Genomic DNA, 22,099 nt, shown 5'->3' with positions numbered 1-22,099 from the left:
AAGATGGTAGCCATGGGGACAGACCCAATGCCCTTCTTTTATTTTCCTTCCCCTTCCTGAAGGCCAGTCTGGGCGGATATTATTGTCTCAGTCAGTTTAGGCCCAGTTCCTTTCCCATCTATGCACTGGGGGTGATCCAAACAGGCATATGATTGGCTTTCAACAAGGGTGGATGGGTGTAGGGGTGGGTTGAAGTGGGGATGAATAGTAAGAACAAGTGATGGAGAAAGCTACCTCTTTGAGAGAAATTCACATCCTCTGAGATGTACAGTACAATGTACGTTTGTGCTGTTTGTGGCCATTTTGAGTTTATAGTTTCCAGGTCTTCTGTTCTCTGTGTTCAAATGTGTGGAAGAAATCTTTTCATTCGTTGTTGACATTTATGCAAATTCCTGTGCACCACTCTGTAGGTCCACTGTTTAGAAGAATTCCCTCCCAATTTTTAGAGTTTGTAGGACGCATTTCTTGTCCAAGAACCTGCTGATTATTCAGTCTGAGAGGATATTGTTGAGTAGACAAGTAGGGAGTATAGATTTTTCACTTCAGTCAGTCATTTGTGTGGAAATATTTTGGGCCCAAAAGGCAGATCACTTTGAACTTCGAGCCACTTGATTTTTGGTCTGATGAACCAATCGGCTTGACCAAACAGCCTTAAAGAATGAGTTGCATACCCGCAGGTAATAGTAGTTCATTTTATTTTTGCGGTCCCTGACCCACGTAACTGTCATTTGTCTTGTCATGTATTCGGATTTTTGTCCCCCGTCCCTGCTACTGCTTACTTTGGGGGGGGGGTTGATTGTACATTTTGTAATGTTTTGTTCTTGTGATGGTCAAATAAATAATAATAGTAATGGTTGATTGTCCCTTCAACTGATGGATCCACTTTGCTTTGAACTGGTGGATGTCTAGTTTGATCGACCAGTGGGATTGAAGTAACCGACTGACTGACTGGACCAATGGACCGATGGGCACTACAGCTTGTGGGCCCCTTGTGGGTGATTGTGTGGTCTGGTGGACCGATGAGATTAAAGTAATAGGCAGACCAGTGGGGTTTTGTGTGATTAACCAGTGGATCTAGACTCATAGTGTGTTCGGCAGATCAGGGCTAATTTGACAAATAGAACAATGGATTGAAGGAACAGTGTCTGATCGGCTGTAATGTTCATCATTTAGGTGATGAATCAGTGAGCTCTAGCCAAAGCCTGCATCCCAAAAAAAGTACTTGAGGTCGCACAGGTTCTTTGTTGAATTGTTGCCAAAGAGGGAAACCTTTGATATTCTCTAAATGGTGCTGACAGAGTAAAGATGTTGCAGTGTGTTCAGACCAAAATAGTCAGCACCATATATCCAATTAAACTTTCTTTTTTTGCATTTGACAGATGCAACAACAAAAACCTGTTCTTTGGCCCGGTTTGGCTTAAAGTTTAATGTCAGTTTGGCAGGCCCACTGTCCAATCACAGGAAGTTGTAATCAGATATGGAATATTTGGGCATCCACCAAGCTTTGACAATTGTCCCCAATTAGGCCTACTGCGTCACAGTGGCCTACGAATCAGCATCACACAGGCACCCTCTCTCTTTATCTCTTGGTCCAGAAAAAGTCCGGCAGATATCCAGATTAGCCCTTTTGGGCAAATACACAGGAAAGTCAGAAAATGTCAACGGCTTTAATTGGCTAATTACGTGATTCCCCAAAAGACAAGTGGTTTGCTGTAAATGCCATTGGACCAAATAAGCAAGTGTTCTGGGATTCATATTTGATAAGTCCCTTAGTCCACAAGGAGGAACTTGTTAAGTGGATTTGCCTAAAGATGGACTCACCAGGTGTCAGTATGAGAGGGAAGGTGGACCCGCCCACTTTTTCTCTCACCAAAGAATCTGCTGTCCCCAGCAGCATTTTTTTTATTCCCAAACATAAGTAAAGCCACCCAAATCTGCAAACTATATTTACAGAATGCAGAATCTTTCCCAAAATAAAAAAAATTAGTCAGACTTTTTTCCAGTTTAAAAAAGCATTCATTTGTAAGTTTGAAGTTTTGGGTGACAAATTGAAAACTGTGGCTCATTTCTGTGATGCTTGAATATGGGGAGGAGGGTCACATGTCCTCTGCACATGAAAAGAAAATTAGAGGGATGGGGGAAGTAGACAAGGAGTCCCAGCAGACCTTGTGTAAAAGGGCTCAACCCTTTAGGTTGCTGATGGCAGTGATATGTTTTAGTATGAATAAGGCACATAAGATTGTACCAATCAGAATCATCTGTAGTATGAGAGAGCCTTTTCATGGAAAGCGGTTATGATCAGTATGAGAAGAAACTATGCAGATCTGGGGGCCAAATTGGGTGGAAGACCATTGAAACTTCCCAGCCTCGCCCGTAGAAAGCTCTCGAAGGAAAGGTTGAATGCCTGTGTACATTATTTTGAAAAGGACAAGAGTATCAAGGAAGTAAGAAAAAACACCTTGTGCACGTTGCACTTCTTTGTGAAGATTGGGGATGAATGAAGGGTATCTGAATATGTTCTGTTTGTGGCAGGGGAGATTGTCTCAATACAGTCCCCTACTTAATGTACACGTATCCTCCAGAGTCCGTCCCCCAACTGAACTTAATGGGTAGTACCGGTTTCTGGATGGTGGCGGCAGAGACAGGAAAGGAAAGGCACAAGAGAGTCGTTGCCTTAAATCACAGCTTTTCAGGGGGGGAGGGGGGAGTTGTTATGAAACAGGTTCACACTGCAGCCTACTTCCCTTCCCCATTCCCTTTCCGTGGGTTGCAGGCACTGCAAGTAGTACCCACATCTATCCGGCTTATTGCCTCTCAGTTTGAAGGTGTCTGGCACATTCAGGCCTGCTTTGAATTGTGCAATACCCTTACGGTGCATAAAAGCTGATTGGTCTAACCAGACACTTTATCTCACCCATCCATGATGATAACAAGCTTTTGTAGTTCTGCTTCAGAACTTGTACCTATGTGAGAGTCACAATGGAGCAGAAGATCAGTTAGATAGGCCTCGTTGACAACTGCAGAATGCATATTACCCTTTTCACGATTCCAGTTATGGCACAAAATGGAAAAAAAAGTCACTGTATAATTTCTTCATCTGTGCATGTACTTAGCCCACATGATTTTGTTGATTCCAAGGTCTATTGAGAACTAGATTCAACCCCCCCCCACCTGCTTTAGATGTACACTGGTACAAAACAACAATCAGCTGTACATTTTTGCGGATTTCATGCACTTTTGAAGGGTCTACATCTAAATCGTACGTCAAATATGAGGCCAGTGTATGTCCTACATTGTTGCCCATCCACTATTCCTTTTGCCCTTAGTCAACGCCACTCAAACACAGCATGACCTTTGCTGCATTTGGCCTTGTGGCAGGTGTATAGATAAAAGTGTTTTTAAAACTATTTTCATGGTAGCTGTGATGATAAACCTCATGTTGTTTTCAGCTTTGGGGTCTATTTGAATTGCTCAGAAAAAAGGAAAAATCAACATGTGTTTTTCCCCAGTTGTGGTGTTTAATGTGAGGCAAGCTTGAAGAGTAACTGCAAAGGATCTTGTGGATTGATTAAGATAACAAAAAAGTGAATGTTGCGTGTACACATCTGGCAATGCATTAGCAATCTGGTGAAGCATGCTTTTTGTTTCCATTACTAATTAGCTGTACAGTGAAACTGTGTACCATAAAATGGCACAACCTTACCCAAGAAAGTCTAGTATCCTATACCACCACAGCATTACTCATCACAGTTGCAACTATTGGGAGTGTCTACTTAAAATGTAGACCCCTTGCCCCCTCCCCGCCCCTTTTCTTGTTGCCAAGTGCAGTCGACCTCTTGGCTATCTACGTACAATGATGACGACTCTTGCTGTGACTGTGGATGTCTCATATTCGCACCGCCGGTTCCCCCGCGGCCTTCCCTAATTTTAAACTTCCTTCTTAAATGTTTGCTCTTTATTCCCCCCAGCTGTGTGCACTTTTGATACCTTTGTGTCGTTTGGGGACCAGGTTTTATTCTAATGGATCTGCTTTGTTCCCAACTTCTCTTGAAGTTACAATTAATTCAGGAAGAATTGGGAGAAATGGCATTATGACAATGATTAAAATGGTTGAAAGTGAATGAAATGTCATCTCTCCACCGGTTGAAGGTTAAAAAGTGGGCCACACTAAATTCTTTTTACTTGCATTGAGTTGGTGAGAGAGCAATGCCTTCCAGAGTACTATGCAGTTGAGGATCATACGAACAAAGTGACATCAACACCAAACACAGAATAAATTAGAGAGAATAGCTTAATAGATTTTCAGTGATATTCAATCATTCCATTTAAGTGCTGTTGTAGAGTCACTATTGTGTTGTGTCGTAGTTAAATGACAGGCAGTTTGCCAGGAAGGCTACAATTTTCTGTTTGGCAGTTTTCTGGTCACTGCAAGTGCAGAGACATGTACTGGGGAAATGGACATGTCTGTGCAGATAGAGTGGTGGCACCTTTCAAAGAATAATATTTAATTTGTCAGAAGAAGGATTTCTCATCAAATTTAAGTGAGTGACATCAGGAAGCCCACTTCCTCAGCAAAGTTTTGTCTTTATGGTGTGTCACGTGATCCTGACTTAATTGGAATAAGCCATATTGATTATCATGACTCTCTCTTCTGACAGCTACAAAGAGTTACATAGCCATTTATAATGATAAAAAATCAAACTCTATTACAGGTCCACTTGAGGTATATTGTGTCTGTCAAGTCAGCATCATGCTCGAATTAGTCGGCCAAATTGGTCAAAGAAAAGTGATGTTTCCTCCCTTCGATCCCACATCCAGCTCCTCCGGGAGCATTTCCTTAAAGCGTCGCCCTTAATCTCCCCAATCCAAGCTGTACAACTTTGTGTCAAAATGTCATTCCCCAGAAATTTCATTGTCGGTACACCTCCTGAAAAAAGTCAGGCTTTGTGTCAAACCCCCTTAGAGTCAAGAAGAAGTTTGTAACCAAACTTCTGTCAAGTTTGGTAATTTTTTTTCCTTTTTTCCCCCTCATATTAGAAGTTGTGGCAGTGATTTGACCAGGCCTGGCGATGCTTGACAGGAAATTGAGATCATATGGAGCACGTGCCCAAATTATAAGTAGGGACAGATCCCGGAACGTGCCAAATTATCCCAGATAGTGTCATCTTCATTAGAATCAACCGAGAAGGAAAAAAATTGATGAGCTTGATTGCGTGAGGTTCCTCGGGTCCTGGGGGACTTGGTTCACATATTTTTAGCTAAGATGTTAAATCGCTCCTGTCAAATACAATCACACGTCTCAAGCTCAGAAAACGAGAGAGAGAGAGAGACGGAGAAATCAACATCATACAGCACAGGACAAATGAAATTGGAGCCAGAGCTGTTCCATTGGCTGATATCAAAAGTCTCAGATATTTCCGCCAATTTCTGCCAATTTCAACACCATGTGTGGGTTCTGTTTATCACCCCTTGAAAATGCACTGAAAATGATTATTCAACCTAGATATATGCATTTGCCAACTTGCCAACACTCTTAGAGTTCCTCTTGTGGCTCTAGGTTTATTTCAAAGCCTAGTATGCCCTCAATCATTTTAGGGTTCTTTTTGAAACATTATGAGTACAGCGATCCTCAAAATGTCAACTCTGTAACATTATACCAAGTCAAACGTATGACATTAGATTTTGTGACTACATCAGCTTACATTCCACACAGCAACCCAGGTGTAATACCTTGACACTGAACAGAATACAAGATCACCTCAGAGTCTGAAGCTGCAGGAACTCAGGTATTTCCTGAGAGTGGCTTGTACAAGTGTTAACCGGTGGCCTTCAGGGCACAATATGCCAAACTGGGTGATCTTAATAATCCTTATCCTACCAATGTTCGTCATGCCAAGTGAGCAATCCAGAAAATGAGGGAATCAAAGAACATGAAAAGAAATGTAGGTTTGTGAAATTAACACTCATCATTCTGGCCATTTCAATGTAATTATTCTTATTCTTATTTTATATTTTGTTTTTAAATTTTAATTCAACCACAGTGCTGTGTCAAATTTACTATCACGAAGGCCACATCCAATTTGACTGGCTGCAGCAGAGAGTAACATACATGTATGCATCTATGACTAGTGGCTATTACTGCTGGCCATGGGAATATGGTGTTTCAGCCATAGCCGTAACATTAGGACAGGGCTTTAACTCTGCTTGGGAGAATTGCAGGAAGTGCATTCCTTTAGTTCATAGCCAGAGAGCCAAATTTGTTGAGACAAATATGTGTACACAAAAATACAGAAACAGAGCAACTGCAAGTCAGGAAATTCCATGATGGACAAGACTTTGTATGGCCCGGTATTTTATTTCTTACTTTTTTAAAGTGATCCAACAGCTGATCCAAGGAAAAGTTGTATGTCTGGGATATGCACCATTCGAAACTATGAGGCTGAAAAAAAAAATTGCCCATAAATCCGACGCCTCATTATTCCGACGCCTCATAAGTCTGAAAATTCGGACTTTTGAGGCGTCAGACCTATGAGGCGTCGGACTTACAATATGCACCCATGCACCAGAGCCATTTTTGGCTTCATTGTGTTTCCTTTTGATGTGTCATCATCCCAGTGCAGAAACGAGAGATGGCATGCTCTAAACAAACATGTGGCAATGGTGTTCCTTTGGTGGGAAAACATGGCATAGGTGCAACATATTCATGGACATTTAGCAAGGGACAAGCTGAGCAGGTGCTGTTGTGACCAGTGTCTGTCACAATTACAATCTTCGTACATGCACCATACACCAAATAAAAAAAAAACAACTCCCACCAGTGTGCTGCAGCCTATTTGCTGGTGGGAGAAGCACATCTACAGTAGTTAGTCAGATAACCCTTGCATGCCTTTTTATGTCTTAGTTGATAGGCTTGCATACCGCCTGGATTTATTATTGTCATTTGAAATAGTTCCAGTTACAGTACAGTGTTGCATCTACATGCATCCTCTTGTCCTTAGTTTTGCCTTCGTTTTTTTTTTTTTTTCAGGGAGCGGGCAGAATTTCTCTCACCCTCATGGTGTTCTTTGGCCTCTGTTGGCTGGCAAGGTACCACAAATTAATCAGCTATATTTAGACCTTGGCTTGATGAGCACCTTGTGAGAGTGTAAATCACAAGCTAGATTGCGTGTTCCAAATTTAATGAGAAGCATGCACGGATCCCTGGCAAATGTTGCCAGTTAATATCCTGACGAAAAGCTAATTTTTCCTTCCCCCATCCCCCTCCCAAATTCAGCGGGTCTCCCCGTAACTGCAGAGATAAGATAGCATTACAGGCTGCTGATGCTGTGCGCTGGGAGAGTTTTGAGACACAAGCTCAATCCCCTTGTAAAAGGTGATGGTTGGATTGGGGAGTAGAGTAAAAAAATAGCGTGGGTCTGACTCAAACTGTTTAAAAAATGAGGCACAAGACAGAACTGACCTAAAAAATCAGAAAATTTGGAAAAGTTTGCAGCTTAGAGTAACAACATGCTTTCCAGGGATATATCCTTTAAGGAGCTAATGAGCTCTCAAAGCTCCGAAATGCTAGATGTAACACAGTCCTGTCTGAAGACACTAATTTGCTCCGTTAGTCATCCTGCCAGGCTCCTAATGTGTCACTAACAGCATGCTGCAAAAGCCAAGATTGGGTGACATTTGAAAGGGGGTTAAGGGGTGATGAGAAATTCTTTTTAAAAAAGTAATGCACTCGATCCTTTCTCAGAAATGAGGGTTTCACTAGTGTAACTTCAGTCATTCTCTACAGCAAGTTATGAAACTGATTATTATATGCTGAAGTCACTCTGCAAAATGCAATTTCATGCCCAAATTAAGAGGAGCATTGGAGTATGGGGGATTTTATCAGCAACTGTCCCAAAATTCTACCCCCCCCTCTGAATTCAGTCAGAATCATAGGCTATGATCTGCAGTTACATGACAATATCCTTTCCAACTTTCGCTACCCTCAGGACGCGACTTGGACAGGATGTAATGTGCTGGTTGCCTATTTGACTTTACCCACATTTGTGCCATTTTTGCAGTGCCCAAAACAGCTGTTTCAAGTCACACACTGCTGAATTTACAATAAAAATTTGTGATCGTAATCTTATAAAAGTTACTTTTATTGTTAGGTTTGTTGTCCAACTTGTTAAAAATTGGAGGCGCAAATCATACTGCGCATGTCACGCGGGAACATCCTGTTCATGGTTTCAGTGAATTGGTGAATTCCCAAATCTAGCTTTGGTTGTAGCCTTGGGAAGGGTGTTTGGAAAATCAAGTCTAACCCCATCTTTCTTTTCAACTGGAAGAGAATTTGTTAAATGTCTACATTTTGTTTTCTTTTTTGACTTTCAAGACCCATGAAAGGACCACATTCGCTTTGCTGCAGAAGAGTAGACATCAATTTTTTTATTCTGTATCTTGGCATCGCCAGTTTATTCAACCTTTATCAGCAAACAAAATTAATTATAGCACATCTCTTTACACAAAGAATTTAGACATCCAGAGATACTAACAGATCTTGTGCATTGTAAATTACTCCAATACATCAATTTCTCTTTTTTTGTGAGTATTAATGAAAATTTCTGTTCATTTACAAAAAATAATTTCGCATGAATGAAGATAATGGCTCCTTCCCAGCACACCAAACTTGGAGCAGGTTCATATTGATTTGAAAAATCTGTTACACTAATTTAGCTCAGTTTGTAAACACCAGAGCTAAAGTTGGTTTTAGAATGTTGGATTTGAAATTGGACCATTTAGTCATTGCTTACTGTGAACAAATTCCATTTCAAAAATCCTTTTAAAAAATTTAAATGTATTTCAGTAGTTTGAGTTGACTTATGAAACAAGCTCATTTAACCACAAATATGTAATCAAAACACATTTGAAAGTATTCCAACATCAATTTATTTGTGGGAAAAGATGCAAACCACTGCTGATAGCCCCTTGCCCAGGCAAGATGTACTGCTAGAGAAAATGGAATCAGAATAAACAACCTGTGAGTTCTGCTTCTCACTAGCTAGTCATCATCTTCAGGCAAACTTGAACAATTGACAACGATGGGCCAAAACCATGGCAACCCGTGAAATAGAAACCTCAGCTGCAGTCTGTTTTTCCTTTTACATTCAAGACAACAATTCCGCATTCACATTCTGTGCACCCCTTTATATTTGGTTTACATATAAACACATACATGTACTTGTATGTCTGCTTTACATGTTACTTTGTTTTAAGTGTCGTGACACAGAATACAGATTTTCTAGGCACAGTCAACTCACATACTTTATACTGATATTACGAAGTGTTTATTTTTGTTGCAACAATTGCATTTTGGCTGTACTTCATTATTTCCTCAATGTTTTACAGATGTAAATGTGCACACAATCACATAGTGCACACAAGTTAAGTACATTCATGCTAAGAGAGAAAGGATGCCTAAACAGACACGCATCCATGTACATCCGTTGTAATACCAATGCCTCTGCTTTGTATATTTCAATCATACTTCCTACAGAGGAGCATATACATACATTTTTTCCCCAGTTTCCAATGAAATTTAACTTCCAAGAGGAGCACTTACATATACATGTATGAGGAAACAAGGATTCGCTTAAAATTTCTCACAAACATGTCACTTTATGCTAATTCTTTGTTTCCAAATGAAAGCGAAACTCCTGCCTTTGACAGTACTTCTTATACTTGGATTTGAAAAAGGGACAACAGAAATTCCAGAATTGTATGTTATTTCAACATAAAACAACACTATACATGTAACACTTTTTGTAATAAGAAATTAACACAAATCAGGCTCTTTGGGATTGGGCGAAACACAACTCAATTAGAACATGTCCATTCTTAATGACAAAAATAGAAATGCAAAACACATAAAATCTCAGTCCAAAATCTCTAGTCAGTCTCAACAAAAATGTGGATATTTTATGCCAAGTGTTTTTGTGCATTCATGCTCATGATCGCGTGAACTACACACTTTCATTCTTTAACAAGCTAGAAAACATGGACAGAACTTGGTCCACAACTATGGAGCTCAACTCTGACCCTACTATCCCCAGTAGCATTCAACTGGGACAGATTACCAGCGAAAAACACTACAAATACCCTACTTTGTGGCAAGCAAAACACTACCCAATGAAACGTACTTTTTCAGAACTCTACTTGCTGAGGAAAAAAAGAAGTTGTTTCTCTTACCATGCCCCTGTTGGAGTTTATAACATAACATAACATAACATTGTTGCTTCTTTAAGACGTGTTTCTCCTGATTCCCACTGATCCAGAGCTGCACAAATGTCATAAACAGTAGCCCCCCCCCCTTTCCCTGATTAAGCTTCTTCTGGAGCATCACTTGTCATGGTGTCTCTTTGTACTATGTCGCCGATCCTTCCATATTGTATAATCGTTGCGTACAGCGCTGGCTCGCAGTTCCAGGATCTGGTTGATCTTGGTCACAATGTGCTTGGCCGTGGCATGGTCTGTCTCAAAGTCGCGGTGCTTGAAATCGTGGCTGACACTCTTGTAAGTCAGGCGGAAAATGGTCTTGCCTACAATTGAGAAATATAAAATCATAATTGCTTCAAGCCTTTTTTCTAATTGTGAAGGCATGTTAGTTTTTAAGGTGCAGTTTGGAGTTTGTATGCGTTGTGGAATGGCAAAGAGGGGTGAAAGTGATTCTTGTAACAGGTCTGCACGATAAGATTTAAAGGCAGTAAATTACACTGAGAGTTAGTCGGGCAAACTTTCTCAGTTGCAATCTGTTCTGTGTGGCAGTGTGCCAAGAGACTTTATGCTTCATCTTTCGGCTCTGGGGACACCTGTTGATAAAAATCACAACCATTCAAATTGACAGCGAAATTGTTACACCAGTACCTCCACAAGTCATCACTGGCTGGCTTCCTTGATGCAAGAGTGACCTTTGATATGAAGCAATATTTCACTGATGATTTATTCATTTTGACATCACAGTGAAACCACCAATATTTGATGGTATAAAATAAAAAAAACGAAAATACCTGTTACAGCAGGAAAATGATGGGGTATGCATGCAAAATGGGCCTTACCATCTCATTCATGCTGCATTAACTAGCAGATGTCTAGGGAGGCATTCGAGACCCCAAGTCAGATATTAGTGGCCTTTGATTTCAACATAAAAGTTCTCCCGTACCTCATCCGAAATGAACAGATCACCCAACACTGTAAAGGGGCCAGTTAAGTTACCGTCACTCTCAGCAGTGTTTTCTCTGGTTGCTTCTACATTTTTGTCATGTTTAGGGCACTCCATAGCCTGTTCTCAGTAAGTATCAGTGTGGACACTATATCTTGATTGAGGCCATAGACTCATTTCTGTTCGAAGATAAAAACCAATGTCCATTTTAATTCCAAAACTGGCACGTACATTAATTTTTGACCATATTATAGGGAAATTAGCAACTATGTAAAATCATCAAGTGTTCTGCTGTCCCAGGTCCTGATCCTACTCCAGTGTGTTTTTGTCCAACCAAGTGCATGTATTGAAGATCAGAAGTAGCTGAGAAAAGGCACGAGATGCTGAACTAATGCAAATCAAAACATCCATGTGGCTCTCAGTTCACAAGAGCATTTTGCTGGGACACCATTAGGAAAACACATTTTAAAAGCCAACCAAAGAATGTACGATCCACTGAAGTAAAATTTCAGGGTTCAGAATGAAAAAATACATGTGCATGGAACTATGTGCAAAGTCTTTTTAGATTGAAAAAAGAGAAAATGACAAACGTCACCCCAAACATGCCATGTGTGGTCCCGTTGCCCATGACTGAAGGATTTGCCTCCATTTTCACAAGTGCATCAAGAAGGTTTAAAGCACAGAATCCCACAGGTAGATATAAAAAGTTTGGGAAAATGTTTTCTCCCGAAAAAGAAAGATGATCTCAGTCCGTCTGTTTTGACAAGATAAAATAGCAATGTTTTGTACATTTTTAGGTCAACCAAGCCTCATCTTTTATTTCTGTTCTTCCCTCCCTCAAACATCTCCCTCTCTTTTTTCTTTTTCTTTTTTTTTGGTAGAAATCATAACATTGCGTGCTGGCAACTGCTTAATTCCTCCGGCCAAATATTTGCTTTGCACTTCAGGTGTATCGTCGGCAAAAATGGCAGGCCAGGAACGCGATACGCCCCGGAGAACGAGCGCCGTGTTTGCCCGAGGAGTGGTCACCTCCTGAGGCCGGGAAGGAGATAGAGAGGCAGTGGGAAGAGAGCACACTGCCGAGCCTTGGAGGAAATGAAGAAGGCACGCAGGTTAATATTGCACGGAGCGATTGATGAGTTGTGAGTGGTGAAGGGGTGGGGGAGGACGAATGGCATTAGACCATGCCTTCATGATGCCTCTCTCTTGCTCCAAACTTTCAAGTCAGGTCAACTGCATCTAAATCTTGGGCAATTTGTTTCCTCAAAAATCAATGCAAGAAACAGTCTACAATGACACTCGAAGGTCTCCAAAATGATGTCTTGTTGTAAGAAACTGAGTTCACTGAAACCATGAGTCCAAAATAACCTTCTGTCATTAACTTTGACAAACCACAATGGTACTGAAACATTTCAGAAAATACACTTTGGAAAGGCGAATCAGAAAAAGAAAAACATTTGGCCGAGTTGAGAAGTACATGTGCACTGGAAAAAGAACTGGAATATGTAGGACGATGATAATACATTGCTGATAAATACAGTTTGCACAGTGGATACTGCAAGGTAGGCTCCTCTTTTCTTTTTTTCTTTTCCTTTTTTTTTAATTTGAAAACTACAAGCTAAACAGAATGACAAAAGCACAGGAAGTATGCCAGGAGGAGCCTGTACTCTTTCCTGTGTGCAGCGGGAAGTAAGCTTTGTTTACACCTGTCACGGTGCTGGGTTCGCTCATTCCGCTCCCTGTAAATCATTACAGAAAGTGATCAAAACTGTGCAGAGCCACACGTTGATTAGTTTGGCGGCTTGGCTGCGACGCACATATGCAGGGGGGGGGTTGTGGGAATCATTCAACTAGTGGCCTGTGCTGAAGTGAAACTGTGGTTCAATTGATCAGCAGAATCTCGGCAATGCAATCGGAAGAGAAAGCAAAGCATGGAATTACTTCCTCTTTTTTTGGTTGCAAATGGTCTCGTTTTGCAATGGTGATTTCTTATAAAATTTTGAGCATAAAGTTCGAATGAGAATATTTACTTCTTCCAGGGGATGACGTATGGGATCAAACATGGGTTCAGGTTAAGAAAAGATTGTGACTGTAATTCTGGATGGGGGGCCCCAAGTGACAGCATCTGTGATCATCGACACACGCGTTCACTGATGCACAGGCGACAAGGACCCCTCACAATTAATGGGAAAAAAAATGGCATTCCTCAAATTGGAGGTGTGCCTGACACAATGTTTGCACTTGTCAGGAGTATCTCATATGAAAGCCCATTTGATTGGTTTTGAGATATGTGAAATTCGTTTCTGGAGCGGGCCTATCTAAAGCAGAAGAAAATGAAACAAAAAACACCCCCCCCATAAAAAAACCTATGACCAAAATCTTGAAGTCGGGGCTGCCCTTTTGTGGTGGGCATCAATGTAACCTGAGCTTGCGACAATGTTGACTTGACTAGGGGGCTGACTGGTGGTTCCCCACCCCTCCAAATAGCATTCCCCCAACCTCTCACTGCAGTGCTGTAATTCTGAAAATGGGAGGCCTTTGATTTTGGATGGAGAGGAATACCACACTGATGTTTATTTTCAAAGTATCCAGTTTCGCACAGAAAATTTGCATGCGCTCTTCCTCCGCAGTGGGGAAAAATTTGCCATTGATTGGTTTTTCACGCACTCAATCTAAATCTCCAACAATTGTTTAGATAACGACCTGGGTACGTTGTTCTTCTGGTTACCAGCTAAAATTTACCACACAATCGATATTGCTTTTGGATGCCTGTCAGTGTACCGGTGCCCCAACCAAAATATTGACTTAGTGTGGTGATTTCTTTTGCCCAGAAGCTTTGAGAAATAAGCCTTCTTTTCGTGGAGCCATGGCCAACCCAACCAGTGGCACTTGTCACAATTACACATTTCTTTGTCGAAGGTTTATTACTGATAAACACACTGGGGCAAGTATTTTCACAATCGGCAGCAATCAAGCAGTAGTGCTTGCTAAGTAAATGCGCACATTTGATTCAGCATTTCATTATTATTAGTACATGTGGCAGCATACTAAATATCTCCAAAATACTCCCACCAGCACTTTTAACTTTTTAATGGATTTATAGCATAAAATTCTGTGATACCACTTTGTTAAAAGAGATCATGGAACTGGAAAATTTTAGGATGAAAGAGCAAAGATTCTCCCTTTTAGTAACACTGTTTTCAGTCTGAAAAATTTCTTACTTGCACAATGCAACATGCATACATCTACCCGAGTGAAGCAGTGTACTTGTGGCTAGATTCGATTTTGTTCCTTTGAAGAGATTCACACGTCAACCAGAAAATTCGTCAGACGACGCTAATTATCAGATCATGTTTTGTGCAGGCGGACAAATGCCTGGCGTGACATTCATGTTATTTTCAGAGCTATCCGAGGATGAAATCCAGACGCTGAGATTGACAAGCTTTTCAGCGGGAGCGTTCATGTGTCTCCCTGAGTGACTGACAGGTAAACTGGTGAAGGGAAAAAAAAAGGTTGCTGCACATTTTACTTCCACACTGACTCACCTGAGGGCTTTTCATCTGTAATGGCGCAGGCTGCCAGCCGGTCCGTGTCAATGGATACTGCCTTCTGCTTGCTACTCCAGAACTTGGCGGCCGTGGTCTTGGGCTGGGAGACGGGGTCTATCTCAATCCTGTCCCCGGACACTCCTGCGGGTGAGTCAGTGGAGATTACAGGTGGTGTGGCGGAGGGGTTGGTGAGCAGCAAGGCACTGGCCTCAAACCCAACCAAGGAATTTCAGGTTCAAAGGTCCGTAAGTGATTGTCATATAGCCTCGAATGGCATCGATTAGCCTTGACATGCTGGCCCTGTATGAAAATTGCTGCCCATGCAGATTACAGCTTGAAACTTTTACATCTTTAAAGAGTGTCTGAAGTAACTCAATAAAACTCATCACTGACAGCAGAAAAGCTCAACTTAAACCAGGGCTTACATAAACATACTGTACAGTGTATCATGTGAAAGGCTTAAAGATGCGACTTTCCTTTTCCAACTCTTCCTCGCACAAACTACCAGAGCTTTTTTTTTTTTTTTTTTTTGAGGCTGGAATGCAGAAATTCTACTTACCCAACTGAATCTCAGTGGTTGGTCTCAATCTGTGCAGCATGTTGATCCTGAAGGATTTGTACTGTGTGCTGAGAACCAGTGGAGGTTCAATTGTCGATACATGCCTCACCCTATCCTGTTTGCCGTAGTCCCTTTTGCCTATGAACAGGATAGCAAGTACACGTATATGGTGAAATTTTGTCTGATACCTGTGAAATGAGTTGGGTGAAGGACACACATGAAACAGTGTGGCTTCATACTGCATATAACCTGCTTTGTGAAAATGAGTTGCTGCCACGTTAAGCTATTGACTTTGTGCACAAGTGCCGCCGATGGTAACAGAGACAAAAATGTGATAGACACTTAACTGCCATAACCACAGAGATGCTACAGACTGCATAAATGTATTTGTACATATTGTGATGATAACTGCTACATTACTCTGTGTCGTATTTACACAGAGAGCGAGACAGAGAGGCTTTCAAGCTTGGATGAGATACTGTGAACCATTTTTAGACATCAATCTATTCGTAACGGAACTTGGTGTTTTCGTCTTTAGGGAAACTGTCATTAACAAAAAATTGGACAAAATAAGGGGACAACAGGCAATGCAAGTTCCTCCTCTATATCAATGCAGCAAATAGCTGAATCTCCAAATTGCATGGGGACTTCTGAATTCTATGGTAAACCGTAATGCACAGCTGAACCAAGATCGTTTCTCTCTTTCTCAGCATCAAACCTAATCAGAGACAATATCAGTGCTTCTGCAGAGCTAATCATAGGTCTCCCTTCAATCAAAGAAGAAAACAAAATGTTTTGGACTTTCTATTTTTCCAATATCCATAATTCCTTTTTTCAACCCCGTTTCTGAACTGAACACTTGTATAACCGTCCAGCATCAAATTGCTGGACAAAATCAATGTATTAGCCAAATATGTGGAAACCCACAGATGAAACATATCCCTAGATTCAACTGATTCCATTAATTAATTGATTTTGTATCAATTGCTAGTAAAGCACAGTACAGGAGGCATAGTGCAGAACACGTTTTAGTGCTTCAAGGAGGCAAAGTTGACAAGGCCAAAGTTAACAAAGCCATGTTTGACTGTGCACATCCCAATACCAGACTGCACTTCTTCAGACTTGCACTTGAAGCTGGGTATCAGAAAAACTCTGAAGGGCACATGGGACGGTCATAAATCATCCTGACTGGCCCCCCAAATCTGGCCCCGACCCAACTGAATGTCATACCTTAATGACCGTAATCCAAGCCCCAGTGCAGTGGGGGGGGGGCTGCACTGGTAATTCGTCACGGTGCTGTGATGCGAAACATTCCTTATTCTCTGGCTGGCTGGCCGCAGCGCAACGACCAGGGAGGCTATCAGTTTTGCCCTCATTATTGTGGACCCGTTGGGGAAACTTTGATTACGGAGGACCAAGGGTGGGGGTTGAGGGGGCTAGTCCCCTGGGAGGTGCCTACCAAAATTGGAAGGTTAGAACCACGGATCACGGTTCATGAGAAAGGTGAAGCTGCTGGTGAGCAGAGCACCAAAAAGTCTTCCAGTGCCAGCATTAAAAAAAAACCAAAGCTTGCAATGTACACTGTGAGCACGGTGAAACAGGCCCTTTTTCCTTGGTCTTCTCTTGCCTTAGCAAGTTCTGAAATGGGAACTACCAGTTCCGCACTGCAATATGGTGGATGCCAGTGAAATGGACAACAAAAATCTTTCCACAGCATGGCATCTGCAACATCAGAGATTTCTCTTAACATGGCGATTTATTTCCATCTGCGTGGCATGTTCAGGTATAGAGACCAGGGCAGCTGAAAAGGGCAAAAAAAAAACTCTTAAACTTTCCTCTGCCCTCTCAATCAGATGGCAAATAAGAGAGCAAACACGCTATTCTGGCTATGATTGAGTTGGCCTAACCAAATAATGCCCAAGCATGTGGGGTCGTGCAATAACACAAACATAAATGGGCTACTTCGCACCGCTCTACACATACAGCGTAATTATGACAAAGTGCAGATAATCTCTGATCATTTCCTGGCACACGATGACAATCACGGGGCCTGCCGACGACAACAACGCAGGCACACTCCCACAAAACACCTTACAAAATCTGTCTGTGACCCGGCATCCATCAACCAAAGACAGCAAGCCGGTGAGCAAACGGGAGAAAGAAATGGAAGGAAAAAACTTGACACCGGCAAGTCAATAAATCTGAGCCCCACAATCGGGCGTCAAACCCCACTGGTAATATACGGCGGCCAGACCAACATGGAAATCTAAACTGAATGATGGATAATACACAAGTACACCAACCCACAAATGCCTTCACGCTAAATCATCTGATCTCCCCCCCCTCTCTCTCTCTCTCTTTTTCTCTTTCTCTACCCCCCCCACCCTTCTTGTGGTTGTAAATGCACAAGATGCTGTACTCTTTTTTTTTTCTTAATCATTCTTGTGAGCCATCATTCTCTCTCCAGACCAGCTAAAGACCTTACAGCATTGCTGGGCTATATATCACCAGTACACGTACCATTGGGATGGCTGTCTCTCTCTCTGTTTTAGCAGCTTAGATGAGTCCTAAAGTGCGTGTGCAACCAGCATGGCTACACTAATTTATTAGCCACACCATGCCAGGCCTGCAGTAATAAATGTCTGGTATAAACCAGACAGAACGGGGTCAATTCAAATTATACAATGGATTTTGATAAAGACTGGCTGCCGTTTGTTGTTGTTTTTTGTTTTTAATATCTCATATCTGCTCACGGAATTTAAAACTAATGCATGTGATCAGTTTTCGCCAATTAACAAAAAATCTGCCAAGTAAGGTAATTTCAAATTCGAAGGGCTTTTCTGTATCTTGTATTTCTGTCAATTTTTTTCGTTGCAAAAAACTTTGCTCACAGTTTATCAAGCAAAACTTTTTTAAGGAAAACCCATTTCACTTCATGCACTCCTCAAACATTTCCCCAACCACTGTGTCGTGCTCGTCAATAGGGTAAGAGACTTTGCAGATTTTGATTTGTTTAAAACGTTGGTTTTTGGACTGAAATGATTCGGAATTCCATTTGCAGAATTCCATTTAGTGCAACTGCAGACACTTATTTTTGCATTGTTATTATGCATCATTCAGGGGACGTTCACTGAAACTGCCTTAACAAATATTTTGGGAAAGAATTTGCATTTTAAAGAAGTCACTGCAACATCAGCTTCAATTTGATGAACTTACCTTGTACATGTACTTGTATCACTTTACTACTCCACCCACATGAAAGGATATGTAATCATGAGTTGTGCAAATTTTCATCCATACTTCTACTTCCACAACTAATGTACATTGCAATTTCATACCCTCCAACCAAACAAAAAGGCATACGGGATGACCAAATAATAGGCCAACGTAAACACAGAAGGCACCCATGATTGTCTCTTAATGAATTTTTTTGAAGGCAATACATGCAGTTGTCCAACTTGTCAAAAGAAGACCCACGCTCCTGCAAAGCCACACAACTTGTTGGCAGCCAGTCATGTTCAAACCCTTTGAGCAGCATCACACGTCCCTGGTCCACGTCCTCAATGTCCTGGATAGCTGGACATGAAGAGGCTAAAGTCCCTCCAGGAACAGTTCCCATACCCCAATCAGTTGACATTATCCCATCACCCCAGAGGGTCCTCCACTACCACTTAGCATCTCAAAAAACCTTGACTATGGGAAGAGAGAGCTACCGGTGAGAGGATGGGCCCCTTTGGTGACTGACAGTCCCGCTGCTCAACGCTCTCCTCACAAGCAGAGCTCTGCCAACACTTGAAGGCTTTGAGCGATGCGCCACGGCTAGGCAATGCATAATGCATGATGGCCTTTTGTGTTCCATCAGACAGGGGTGTAAACTTTCAACTCATTCTTACCACCGCTATAAACACTTGAAAGAAAGACTACAATTCGACAGCTAATCCTGGGGAATACCTTCACTGTGACAGAAGCTAGTGTGGTACGTGTAGATTCAAAACAGGAATCAAGTCAAGAGTTTGTTTTTTTTCAAACACGTCCCTACGTTTAATGGTACCAATTAAAGCTCTAAGATACTGGTTTGGAATTTTGGAACTACAATTTGACTGGTGATAAAGTATTGTGGAGACCACTACAGCTGCAGCACTGCGGTAGAATTGCATACATTTCAAAGAGGTGATTAATAACAGTTACATCGATGCAGATAAACATGAATAGTGTGACCTTATCCTCTGTTCATCCTTTGCTTCTTGATGACTTACTTAATAAAAAAGTCTGCCCTGGATAGTTGAATGAATCAGTAAATGAACCTCAGGGTCTGTGGTCTATGGTCCAATCAACAGAGCTACCGGTACACGTAATCCTCCATCAAGAATGTACAAGTAGTCCTTTGAAACAGTCAATTACATGTCTCGTTTGATACTGAGCTGGTGTAATGAACTATAGAAGTCATGTCCTAGTAACATGTAAGTAGCTTGTCAATACACCTAACAAGTACAGTTAAGTAAGGAGGGAATAAAATATGTTAAGCCTTTGTTTTTTGACATTATTACATAAATCACTTAAATTTCCACTGTAACAAATGATTTCTGGGAGTATTTGGAAAATGGTATCTGACGGCTGTGTGTATTGCTTCTGTGGTCTTTTCAAATCACTTGTTCATAACTTGTGAGACAAACCCTCCACAAATTTGGGCTTCGGTTTTGGTGTTTTTTTTTTTACTTTTCAAGTTTCACAATAACAATGAAAGGCTGAGTCCAATTCAGGTCAAATATCTGCAGAGGTCCAATATCAACTAAATGGATGCTCTTCTGAACAAATTGTTTTACTGAAAAATGTCAATTACTTGTACGGAACAAGTCATTTTCACTGAGTTCATGTACTTACTCTGTACTGGTACTTACTGTGTTCACGGACCATGACCAGGTCAAAGGAGGTCATGTCACAGAGCTTGGTATCCAGGTCAAGGGCCACGCCCGGCTCATTCTCCCTCTCAAGGATGTAGTCTGGACCTTAAACATCACCCAAAAAAAGCCAAAACTAGTGAGAGTTTAAAAATACCACAATTCACATGGGCAAACAGCTGCAAGTAAGCTTTCCCAGCTTATTGTGTTTATGGAATTTATCAACCACTTGACTGAAATATGATTAGCCCACCAAAAATACAAACCCGAGTTTAAATCTGAACTTCTTTTATTGGCAAGGCCAACGGGACTACACACATACATCTGGGTTTAGAACCCAGAACCAACAGAGCGCTGTTCAAGTGACCAGAGGTTGTTAAACATTATCTGTCCTGGATCACAATGCATTCAAAATTCTGCTCATGCACAACTGATCCTCTGGCGGAGGCCACACTGAATGCTGATTGGTGTACCGCCCAAGCTGGAACACCAGTCACCCAGCTGGAAAGCTCAGCTGGTAGTGAGCCCCAAATGCCAGCTGAACTCTAGGATCTGCTGTCAACAGACACAATATGGTAGTAATCTTGGACAGTACAGCTCTGATGGTGCCACAGCCAGAAACCTGTGAAGTCCCTTGAGTGTGCAGTTGATTGTACATCCAGATTTGTGTGAAAACAAGCAGTTGTTGCTCTCTCAAGTGAAAGACTATGCTCAATCCATTTTCCTATGATATTACATGTAACACACTCTTTTTTTAGCACCTGATTTCAATGGGGGATTGAAATTTGATAGAATGCTTCTTGATAGTTATTCAATGGAGGTCCTTGTCTCCACTGATCAAGACACGAACTTCCAACTTGGTGCGAAATCGTTGACAACTTTACTGACATCATTCTAGCAGGCAAAAACAACACCAGATCAAATCAGTAGTTATTTCAGAGAAACACATTAGCAGGAGAGACTCTATTTCTTCTGTGAAGAAATCATTCAAGGCAAAATAACAACACCATGGTAGAAAAAAATTTGGGAGAAAAAAAATCCCCATTTTATTGAATAAAATAAGAGAATATATGAATAAGTCACAAACGTGTGCAATGTCTTTGCACTTTTGCATGATACCCTGATATTTAATTCCACGGAATGTAGCCACAGTAAAGTGGGGGGGGGGCTCAACACATTTCATGCAGTTTTTCTTTCCTCTCACCCCCCTACCAACGCAGAACAAATACGTAAATTTACAGAGTTTGGGTTTTTTTTTTTTCCGTTCTCCCTTTTTCTGAGTGAAGTGCATTGATCGTCTTGGTGTAATAATTGACTTTCTTCCGGCGACACATGACGCCAGATCTTTTACCCCGTGCTGTCTGATGAGCTGGGGCCCAGCCTGTCACAGGGCTCAGGGAGTAATTAAGTCCCCTTCAAGGCCCGCATGAGTGTGTTCGTGCGCGGTACCCTGTATGGCGTCAACCGTCGAAGCACGAGACCAAAGAACCCGTGCACAGAAATCCTGCTCTGCTGTTGTGTCACTGATGGATAGGATTTAACTTTCTTGCTTTTCCTCCTTCTACGGTGCGTGTATACCAAGTTGATTGAATTGTTCTTGGTCCGTGCAGTAGAGGTTATAAAGTCAAATATGATTTCACAGTGAGCTGTGGTTGAAATTTGTTTGGAACACCTATTGACAGGTACATGTAATCCTTTTTCACATTTTTTCAATCATTTTTGTTTCACATTGAGCTTCAAGCACGGCACAGCAGAAAAGAAGGTGGAACATTTTGTCCTATATGTTTGAGGTTCCCTTTAACAGAAAATTTTAATTTATGACAGCTGAAACAAATGCCAAGACTTTTGTTACATTATTAACCATTCAAAGCCTTTGGAAACCAGAAGTTGGGATGTGGGT

The 22,099-nt window shown here is 41.5% G+C and overlaps 2 protein-coding genes across 7 annotated transcripts in view; one reads left to right on the top strand and one right to left on the bottom strand.

Annotated features, from left to right (window-relative positions):
* The window catches only part of LOC110988574 (kinetochore-associated protein DSN1 homolog), a 54,601-nt gene extending 41,615 nt beyond the window's left edge, over nucleotides 1-12,986 (top strand). Inside the window, exon 10 of one of the 2 annotated variants that reach the window (XR_015427193.1) lies at nucleotides 12,142-12,986. The gene's annotated coding sequence lies outside the window, so the exon portion shown is untranslated. The remainder of the gene's footprint in view (nucleotides 1-12,141) is intronic. The other variant, XM_022252239.2, reaches the window with a different exon arrangement.
* Nucleotides 8,416-22,099, bottom strand: part of mapkap1 (MAPK associated protein 1) — a 57,461-nt gene continuing 43,777 nt past the window's right edge. For all 5 annotated transcript variants that reach the window (XM_022252230.2, XM_087143365.1, XM_022252228.2 and 2 more), the window contains 4 exons: nucleotides 20,200-20,307; nucleotides 15,302-15,439; nucleotides 14,740-14,883; nucleotides 8,416-10,574 (listed from right to left, as the gene is read on the bottom strand). In XM_022252230.2, coding sequence (XP_022107922.1) covers nucleotides 10,375-10,574; nucleotides 14,740-14,883; nucleotides 15,302-15,439; nucleotides 20,200-20,307 — 590 coding nt within the window. In that variant the 3' untranslated portion in view covers nucleotides 8,416-10,374. The remainder of the gene's footprint in view (nucleotides 10,575-14,739; nucleotides 14,884-15,301; nucleotides 15,440-20,199; nucleotides 20,308-22,099) is intronic.

The sequence above is a fragment of the Acanthaster planci genome, linkage group LG11, assembly GCF_054643075.1.
Source record: "Acanthaster planci isolate LZ-2023a linkage group LG11, COTS_SCS, whole genome shotgun sequence".
NCBI lineage: Eukaryota > Metazoa > Echinodermata > Asteroidea > Valvatida > Acanthasteridae > Acanthaster > Acanthaster planci.
This window is presented reverse-complemented; position numbering and strand designations above follow the sequence as displayed.